Raw genomic sequence first — 10905 nt, 5'->3', positions numbered from 1 at the left:
TTCTGGAAATAAAATATTACTAAAAAATAACCGCGTACTTCTTGACTTAGTTCTTAAAGGCGACTGTGAACTAAAATTCCAATTTTTTAAAAAGATTTTATTTATTTATTTGAGAGAGAGAGAGAGAGAGAGAGAGAGCACGAGCAGGGGGAGGGGCAGAGGGAGAGGGAGAAGCAGACTCCCTCCACCGGTGGGGAGCCTAACTTGGGGCTCACTCCCAGGACCCTGAGGACCTGACCTGAAGACAGATGCTTAACTGACTGAGCCACCCAGGTGCCCCCTAAAATTGCAATTTGTACAGTTTTTCTTTAAAACTATTTCAAGGGATCCCTGGGTGGCGCAGCGGTTTGGCGCCTGCCTTTGGCCCAGGGCGCGATCCTGGAGACCCGGGATCAAATCCCACGTCAGGCTCTCGGTGCATGGAGCCTGCTTCTCCCTCTGCCTATGTCTCTGCCTCTCTCTCTCTCTCTCTGTGACTATCATAAATAAATAAAAATTTAAAAAAAATTTTTAAAAAAAAATAAAAAAATAAAACTATTTCAAAACAAAACAAGAAACTATTTCAATAGGGGCACCTGGCTGGCTTAGTTGGTAGAGTGAGACTCTTGATCTTGGGGTTGTAAGTTTGAGCCCCAGGTTGGGTGTACTTAAAAAAATAATAAAAATCTTAAAAAATAGTATTCAATAGTGAAGGCAAGCACAGAGAGATGAATAAGAAAGCAAGTAAGCACTTGGAAGTCATCCAGAAGCTCTAAGTATTATAACAGAGGAATCTAACAAATCAGCCAGTTTCTACCTCATAAAAATAATTGGTTTGATCTGATTCATTGAATAGCCAACAGAACTTGGCCATAAGTGCTTGCTTCTACTCTTATAGAACTATAAATATTTTACTTCTTTTTACGTAACATTTAATTGAAACAAAGAGCCTATAGCATGACTAACAATAAGATCTAATGTTCTAAAACAAACACTTCTCATAATATATGAAAGATACGAATAAATAATGAAATGGCATGTTACTTAAATATAAGGATTATTTTAAAACTGGCCATGAATGCCTACAAACATACATATGCAGTGCACATTAAATATTCTAAGCAAAACTATGTTCACAACCATAGTTAATTTTGTGTCAATAGTCAGAGAAGTCTAGAACTATAAAAATAGAAGTAAATAATAAATTTCTTATTGAATAATTATAGTCAATCTTCATATATAGAAATTGAAAGATCACTTCGATATTGTCTATATTCAGTTCAGCATTGTAGGCTCCTCATTTATAAAGTGCCCTAATATTTAGCTTTCCTCATTGTGGAATTGTTTTTAATTTAAAACAAGTCATGTATCCATGCATATGGCTACATACAAAATAAATCTATCAGGACATTTGCTGGGAGCAAAGGACTAATTTTACTGTAGAAATTATGCATTTTCCCTAAGCTAAATACACTGGAAGATAATGATAGTTTACAGTTTTTAATATATTAGGGCTCTATGACAGCTGGTTACATAGCACATGAATAATAATTAAATGTTGATTCACTCATAGTAATTGAAAAAGTAATGAATTGGGAGTTGAAAAAAAATCTAGGATTTGATATGATATCTACTCTTTTCCTTATTCCCATTTCTTTATCTATAAATGGAGAAAATACATTTCATATCTACTCCATAGAGTGGGTTATTAGGATAACCATGTAAAATATGGGCTAGTGGTTTGTAAATTTAAAGTACTACTTGCCTGTTTTATCGTAATCAGTTGTGAAGTATGTTACAAAAAATTTATAACTATAACTTAAATTCCTCAGTGTGTGTATTATTTACTTAAATAATTCAGGGCAGATCTAAAGTCACTCTTATAAAAACATCCCTCGTGTTCAATTACATCTTTTTGTTTTGTCAAACAGGAAAGGGATGAAGTTTTAGCTATTGTTTATGAGCTGCACATAACCAATGGCTTAACCCATCTAAGCATTCCCAGGGGAGCATGTTGTCTATCATGTCAGTGTCATCTGCTCTCATGGCAGAAAAGATTCAGAACTGTGCAAATTATGCTAGTAATCATCTCCCTCATTGCTTTATATGAAATTATTTAGCATGTATTCATATCAAAATGTTCTAAAGGTTGGATTCATGTCTGTTTTCTGTATAGTACCTAGCAATGCCTAAGTACATGTTCACATTATTTTTCGTGTTATTATCAAATTATGTATTATTACTGGGGTCCCTGGGTGGCTCACTTGGTTAAACATCTGACTCTTGATTTTGGCTCAGGTCATGATCTCAGAGTTGTGAGATTGAGCCCTGCATGGGCTCTGTGCTGAGCATGGAGCCTACTTAAGATTCTCTCTCCCTTCCCCTCTTCCCTTCCCTCTCTCTAAAAACAATTAAAAAAAAATATGTATTACAAATTAATTTACTTTCAAGAAGAAATTCAGATATAATTAAAAATTTACAATAAAATGGTAAGATATATCTAAATTTAATGATGTATAGTACATAAAAATCAAATGATAGATCTCAAATATATTACAAATGCATAGAAAAAATGGCTACAAGAAAGTGTGCTAAATGTTAAAGGGATGCTGAATAATGAGGTATGTTTTTTCTGCTTCATACTTTTCTAATTCTTGAAAATTCCTTTTCTCTAAGTGAAAGACAGTTACATTTACTTTTCCCACCCAGTTTATTATTTAAAGATAATTGTCATTACAAAAGCAACATATATTCAGTATTTCATTTATACAAAATCATAAAAGAAAAAAGCCGATGATACCAAGTTAGTAACAGAGAACAGACCATCATTGGAGCACTGCAAGGAAAGCAGTTGTCAAAACTAAAGGGCAACAAAGACATCTTCTGGACATCTTAAGAACTGCATAGTTGTTTTTTAAACAAAGGATCTTATTTCCACCTAAGAGCAATAGTTGTTTAAAAACCACCCATTAAGAAGTATCAAATCAATCTATTAAGTTTGAAATTTTAAATGTTACATAATTACTTCATAAACATCAGCGTTTAAAGACGAAAAGATACAAATTATTGCGTATGCATTGGAATTAGTTTCCAAAATATCTTTCAGCCTATTTCCAGGTAGATTATAAAATACACACATTTTAGTAAAAATTTATTTTCATGTAAGGAACATCTAAAATAGTAGGAAAACTACATGCAGTGTTGAACCAATACCTGGAAAATTATAGTAGAATAATTCATGAATCATACAGGCCATTTATATAAAAATATGATTGGCAAGTTAGTCATTAATTTAAAGAACTATATTTAATAAAACAATGTAATTCAAAACATTTTTTTCAAAACCATATTTGATTGATTTGTGATCTGTCCGAGCAGCATAATGTTTTAGAAAAATTATTTCCAGTGAAATACAATTGTTAAGGGTCTTGAATTTAAATGTGTCCACTCAGTTTGTCCTTTTTAGCCTAAAACTGCTTGTAAAATTATATTATTATGGGTACAATTAACAAATCCTTTATTTGAAATAGTACTTTTTTATTCTTAGAGCATGAATACATGGTTGCACCAACTCTTAGCCACCTTTAGAAAGTACTACTGATGCCCATAATTTGCATCTCTAAACAAATCCTAGGGAAGATATGGTTTAAGGTATTTTTTCCCAATTATAGTCCTAAAATACTAATTTGTAGCTCAGTGAACAAAGTTCAACTTGTTTTAGTAATAGTTGTGTTTGGTAAGAAATGTATGCTTTAGTTTTAGGTAACTCCAACTAAATAAATATTCAACAAATAAAATATACTTATTTACTAGAATTGCCTTTTTTAGTATCTTAATATGACAGGCTACAATAAGATTTTGTAACTAAATGCTTCCAATACTAGGACTAAATATTTGATTCTCTGTTTTATGTCACTTCTATCTTTTCAAATTGTATGATATAACGGTTCATGGTTTTTCTAATATAGGAATTCAAATAAATAATAAAGGTAATCATAATGAGAGTTTAAGAGGGGTGATATTAAATAAAATTCAACCAGGGTGATAGAGATTATCTTCATATGGAACTGAAGTGCTTCAGTAAAATAAGTAACACGATTATCTCATATATTTTTTCACCAGCTCTGTCTGCTAGTTTTTGTATAACTCCTAAACAGAAATAGGTTTCTATTTTTTTTTTTTAATATTTTTTTTTTCAATTTTTATTTATTTATGATAGTCACAGAGAGAGAGAGAGAGAGGCAGAGACACAGGCCGAGGGAGAAGCAGGCTCCATGCACCGGGAGCCCTATGTGGGATTCGATCCCGGGTCTCCAGGATCGCGCCCTGGGCCAAAGGCAGGCGCCAAACCGCTGCGCCACCCAGGGATCCCCAGAAATAGGTTTCTTTGTGTATATTCATTTCTCTAGGCAGTTTCATTTGATTTGATCTTGGAAAGTACTGCCAGGAATTCTATCAGAAATAAAATATTTATGAGTCAAATAATTATGACTTATTTTCTTAATGGATCAGCTAATTAAGGTAATTCTGCAGTAAAAAATTTTATGTGTTCAATTTCAAAAAGACAGTACAACAGAGAAAGTGATCCTATTCTTGGACATCTAAAAATCAGGTTATCCTAAGGAGTCAGTAGAATGTGACCAGACTAGCAGGGAAGTCAGTAGAGCGAGAGCCAGGCCTACCCTAGGTCTGCTGCTGAGTTGGTCACTGATATATGACTGGAGCTTGGCTATCAAGAAGCTGGCGGACAGGAAATAACTGGAAATCTAGGTGGACAGGTGTTGAGCAACAGAGTGGATTCCTGATGAGAAGTTGCAGGTTCTCAGGCATTGAGCTGGCTACTAGGGCTAGCCTCTCCCAGAGGAGAGGCTTGAAGAATTTAAAAAATTCTTGGGCTTTGTGATTTCAGAATTGAATTTTTCTCTTGTTGAAAATACAAGTGAACTGCTTTGCATATTTGAGAAGTGATTTGGGAGAGAATGCAATTACAAGTGTTTATTTCAGTGTTCATATAAGTATTAGATGAGCACTATTCTACAGCCATTACTAAGCCTCTTAGAATTATGATCTAAATACACAGGACTTTGGGAAAGTTGGGTGATTGTGGGAGAAGAAGCCTTATGCTGACAGTTTTTCCCAGCTCTCAGTAAGCAAATAATAGTAAAACACAATATTTCCTATTTTTATACATGACTAGCAGATTTGGGGAGTGTTTTTTTTTAATGATGAGAAATGATATTAAAACACAGAATAGTTTTACCTTCCCTCATCCGGGTTGCTCTGGTACATCTGTGTAGTTGGAGATGCCATACCCTGATGTGATAAAAGAGGTGGAGAGAGATTTATCCCTCTGAGTTGCCGAAAAGCTATTTCTGCATGGATGCTCCGAGGACTATTTGTCAGAATGCCTGCATTCTTGTTTTTTTTGTCTGAAATTAGGAATTGTGGAACAATGAGAAACACTAAGTAATAAAATGAATTAAGTAATAAAGCTTTGTTGCCCTTTTGTTGAATGTGTGCTGTACATATTTCATAACATGTATTAAACATCTTAAATAAAAATACAGAATTGGAATAGATTTCTAGCATTTAATGCTGCTTAAATTTCTCTGAGTTTGTGAATCTATTTGATTGTTTCTAGGTAATTTTTAAAATTTAAATATCTAGAGCTCTGTATCATAATAAATGTACAGATAAAGTGACCATGATTCTTTTTTTTTTTTTTAATTTATGATAGGCACACAGTGAGAGAGAGAGAGGCAGAGACACAGGCAGAGGGAGAAGCAGGCTCCATGCACCGGGAGCCCGACATGGGATTCGATCCGGGGTCTCCAGGATCGCACGCTGGGCCAAAGGCAGGTGCTAAACTGCTGTGCCACCCAGGGATCCCAGTGACCATAATTCTAAAACAAAACAAAACAAAACAAAACAAAACAAAACTGTGGCAACAGTCTGGAAACAGGAGAGAAATTACAGGACTTTTCAAGAAAAACATAAAAAATAGTCACACTACAAATCCTGAAGACAGAAATCTGAGAAGGATGTTATGGAGATGAATCCAGGGTGGAACTAGTGCCGAAAAAAAAAAAAAAGATATTAATGACATTCCTGAAGATGACGTTGTACTGTTGAATAGCTAATAATTTGGCATTATCTCACTTTATTGACAGTTATGTCTACTAGACAAAAGCATAAAAATTCTCACTATGACTAAAATCTTAAGTATTTAGAAGTATGAGATATAAGTTGAACAAAAAATAATATCTTAACAAAGTAAATTATTTTGGGTTTCTTTTGACTGAGCTTCCTTTAAAAATAATCGCACAGAGCAATCTATTATCCTTAGTAGAATCTTAGACCATTTTATAATTACTGTGATTTTGAATTTTATTCTCTAATAGTGATCCCATGCAAAGTGGGATGTAATAAGGAATGGAAGAGGTGAAGATCTGGAAATACGCAAAAGTCTTGATCTACCCTAAACTAAAATGTATATAATAGAAGGAATTATTTCCATGCCCTGTCCTTTTAATGGACTCCCTGCTTTAGAGCTCTACCTCTTGAAACTCTTCTCTAGTATTAGCTTCATGGTTTATTTGTGGTTTCAAGAATAAAGTCTGATCTTCTCTTTGTGCTCCAAGAATTGTTGTCACAGATAGTTTTAAACCTTTGACTTTCTACTTTTAGAAGGACACACAGATGAATTGGTTTTAGCAGTCATGTGCTATGACATACATAAAATGAAACAAAAGCTTTGAAAATAAGTAATTCAAGAAATAATTGTGCAAGTATCACAAAGTTCACATTATGAGCAAATGTTTAGGTACAACATATTAGTAGTTGAGCAAAACCTCAAAATACTATAGTCTCTGAAGTCAGAATGACTACATGAAACTTGAACAAATGTGCAATTTTAGGAAATGTAAATTTAAAAATGCAGTTTTAAGAAATAATGGAAATCAAAGTGAGATTTTTGTTTCAAGTGCAGTGTTTTGTTCATTTGCTTTTACATTCACTAAGAAACTCTGTGAAAATACCTTCAACTTCAGGAGTTAAAGTGAAGTCAGATCCCAAGTAATGGCTAAATCCCCCCGGCATTATTACATTCGTAATCTTTATGGGAGGAGCTTTCACTTGGCCAAATGATCCACCATCCATTGGAGAGCTGGTAACAGGAATAAACTACATAATAAAAGAAAAAGAGTTAAGAATGGCTCACCTTCCAAAACTCAGATCAATAGATTCAGTCCTTACCACAAAGCCCTATTTGATAATCAACTTAAAATTCTTTAGTTCAGGAGTTATATGACTGAACTGAGTTGGTTTGAGGCAGAACCTGTGAGAGACTGTTGAACCTTTAACCTCCCTCAGAACCTTACGTTCTGGCTTTTCAGATGGCGTCATCCTCATCACATATGATGGCGCTTCCCCCTTTCCAAAGGGTCTTAACAAGGTAAGTGCAGAAAATGAGAATTAAGTTTTCCCCCCTTTGTTTCTTTTTTACTGAGCGGGAGTTTTCAGTTGGTAAGAGTTGTATCTTCTACATCTTCATTTTCCTCATCAGGTGCCTTGCAGTTAGTTAATTAGTTTTTCAAAAACAAATAAGTAAATAAATTGGGGACTAAGGAAAGCATCTTATAACAATCACTTCTAATGAACGTGCTCTCTAAATGGTGTTTACATTTTAAGTTAGTTGAGGATTAGGAGGCTTTTAAAAGAATTTCAGGAATCAGCAAACAGAAGAGGGAAGTATTTTAGGCTGGAGACTCTTGGTTTCTCTAGAATTTTATGCTTGCTCTGTCTTCATTAAGACTGACCTTGTTTTTATTTTTAAAAATATGAATTCTTAATATATGATTCAACTTATTTAGACATACAGGCTTTTGTCATTTGTGCAAAATGACTGATTGCCCTGTTTCAATAGGCGTTACCAAGAATGTAGCTTTATAATGAGCACTAAAGTATCAGGCTTTTTACTAAAGCTAGTCGTCCCAAATTCCCTAACTAATTCCTTTGTAGGAGTTCCCATCACTAATTTAGAATGCTGTCCAATTTTCTTCTGAAGCCAAAAGCACCAGAATCTTCTAGTTTAAAGGTCAACTTTAGAGTTCATGGATTCTCTCTTGCTGTTAAAAAAGGAAGAGCAGTAACTGAAAGAAAAATAAATTAGACTGAACTAATTCTGTTTTTGTGTCTCCTTAGTAGCTCAGTTTTGTTCTAGCCATGAAAATAAACATTATTATTGAATTTTTAAAAAGATTTTATTTATTCATGAGTGACACACAGAGAGAAGCAGAGACATAGGCAGAGGGAGAAGCAGGCTCCCTGCAGGAAGCCTGATGCAGGACTGGGCCCCAGGACCCTGGGATCACCACCTGAGCCAAAGGCAGATGCTCAACCACTAAGCCACCCAGATGTCCCTGTTATTATTGAATCTTAAAATAGATTTCTCTAAAATAAAGACTTGAAATATTCCCTTTATTTTATTAACCTGTATAGATGAATCTTAAAAAAATAATGATTTTTAATAAAATGTTCACAGAGTAAGTGGAAAAATCATTAAGTTCTTATAGATGGCACTGACTCAAACGGCAAGATTATGTGTCTAGATCCACTCAAGACATATTATTGTATCATAGTATGGTAATGGGAAAAGTCTGACTTTACATTGTGAAAAATGGAAAAGAATAGCCAAGAAGCAAATCCTTTAGTGAAATACTCATCAATTAAAATTTGAGTTTATGGACTTTTTCTGCTATATGAAACTAATCAAAAAATACATATGAAAATTGGGATCTTTAAAGCTAAGTGATTTCTTTATATGTAATTTAGCGAATTTATACATAATTTTTCAAATTTAGTCAACATTACCTTAAAATAGAATTTATAAATTTCAATGTGATAGTTTTTATAGGTCTCTCACTGGAGCCCTTACAAATATGGTATGGGAGGCAGAATAATGCCCCCCCAAAAGATGTCCACATCCAACTCTCCAAAACCTGTGAATACATTACCTTCCATGGCAAAAAGGGACTTTGCAAGCATAATTACATTAGTTTAGAGATGGGGAGATTATCTTGGATTATCTAGGTGGTGCCAGTACAGTCACAAGAGTCCCTATAAGAGAGATGGATCAGGAGGATCAGAGACAGAGAAGATGTGATAATGGAATCAGAAGTTGAAATGATGCTATTGCTGGAAGAGGGCCATGAGCCAACGAATGCAGGTTGCTTCTAGAAATTTGATAAGGCAAAGAACAAATTCTCTCCTTAAACTCCAGAAGGAATGCAGAACTAACTGCCAATGTTTAGCCCTGTAAGACTAGTTTTTGGTTTTCTGACCTCCAGAATTGTCAGATAGTAAATTTGTGTTGTTTCAAGCCACTTAATTTGAGGCAATTTGTTGAAGCAGCAATAGCAGGCTAAAGTTTCCTTTAGTTTTCCACTTCTGGAAGTAAGAAGTGACTTGCTCCTGGAATACAGAATAGAGAAAAGGAAAGGAGGCTTAAATCACTGCCCTAATTTTTTTTTTTTTTTTAATTTTCTCTCTTTTGAAAGACTGGGGCCTGCGACAATAATTTCAGTAGATCACATTAGATGGTGCTCTTTCTTAGTTATAGCATAGAAATAAGCAGCTAAGATTTTTTTCACAAAGCGTAGTTTTCAGAACAATTTTTGTAGATATAGCCTACAGATGAACCAATTTCCTTTGCCTAATCCAGATAATCTTTATTAACATTGTACAACTTTAAGTCTTGCAGGTCTCTGTGGCTACTTTGACCTATAATAGAAACTCCTTGGTTAACCAAAAAAAGTTAAGGTTAATGAAAATATTCAGGGAATAGTAAGGAATTATGTGTATAATTCATGTCTATTTTTAAAATTTAAAACATAAATGCACATGCACTCATCAATCTTGTGATGAAGGGCTAAGGCCTCTTCTGTAAGAGTCCCTCAATTGGTATTTTATCTAATTGTTCGTAGACAAATCCATCCTTAAAGTTTTGCCTACAATTTCCAGTATGGGTTTCTTGAAAGTACCAAGAATTTAAAGACATGTGGAGAAAATTTGAACACAAAAGCTGTCAAAATTTTAAAAATAGTTTTTCCACATACTGTGCCTGAATTTTTATAATTTTTTCCCATATTTTACAAATTTTTTCCCAACTTAATTTGACATTATTTGTGCATGCATGTTTGAGATTGATCTTTACCCAGATTTTTCAAAGTATCTCATTTTGGTTTTCATAGAAACATAGAAATAATAATTTTAAATTTTCATTTTTAGCATTTCTGTTTATTTAAGATAAAAGAACTGACATGTAAGTTTTTGAAAAAACATAGCCAACTCTTGATAAATGTGTGAATCTATTGCTGAAGGCAGAAGTGGACTGGAGAGGAGCCTCTAGTATCAAACTTCCAGTATGCTGAGAATCAATTTGGTTTGCAGAAGGGAGGGAGAGTATTGGGGAATCCACTGACTTAACTAAAAGTATCTACAGTAGTCTCACCTCTTTTCTCTTCAATATGCACTTTAAGAGTAATTTTTGTTCACTGACTAATGTCCTTGCTCTCTGACTTTCACTTACATTAGAGGTTCACTTATCTTCTTACTGCCCCACCCTAGTCTAAATCTTATAATCTCCCTCTTAGATTATTCTAAAAGCCTCTTAACTGGTTTCCCTGCTTCTAGCCTCTTTCTCAAACCTTGCAAAGGCACAGCTCTATTAAGGTTACTCTTTGTTCAGAAACCATAGCTTTTCTCTGTCTAGTCTTGTGGAGGATGGTCATGAAGAATCCTGGTGGTCAAGGACATAATTTCCTAATGATATCCTTTTGTGGCTTCTGTCTCTAATCTCTTTCATGTCATGGTCAGATACCTTTTTAGGGTTTGTGGGTAAAATGTGCAATTTTTCTGGCCAACAAG

The 10905-nt window shown here is 34.3% G+C and overlaps 1 protein-coding gene across 6 annotated transcripts in view; it reads right to left on the bottom strand.

Annotated features, from left to right (window-relative positions):
- Positions 1 to 5159: 5159 nt before the first annotated feature.
- LRRC9 (leucine rich repeat containing 9) overlaps positions 5160 to 10905 on the bottom strand; it is a 120205-nt gene continuing 114459 nt past the window's right edge. For 5 of the 6 annotated variants that reach the window (XM_072838783.1, XM_072838785.1, XM_072838786.1 and 2 more), the window contains 2 exons: positions 7017 to 7161; positions 5160 to 5408 (listed from right to left, as the gene is read on the bottom strand). In XM_072838783.1, coding sequence (XP_072694884.1) covers positions 5236 to 5408; positions 7017 to 7161 — 318 coding nt within the window. In that variant the 3' untranslated portion in view covers positions 5160 to 5235. Of the gene's footprint in view, positions 5409 to 7016; positions 7162 to 9300; positions 9451 to 10905 lie in introns of those variants that run through there. The other variant, XM_072838789.1, reaches the window with a different exon arrangement.

Source organism: Canis lupus, chromosome 9 (genome assembly GCF_048164855.1).
Source record: "Canis lupus baileyi chromosome 9, mCanLup2.hap1, whole genome shotgun sequence".
NCBI classification, from domain to species: domain Eukaryota; kingdom Metazoa; phylum Chordata; class Mammalia; order Carnivora; family Canidae; genus Canis; species Canis lupus.
This window is presented reverse-complemented; position numbering and strand designations above follow the sequence as displayed.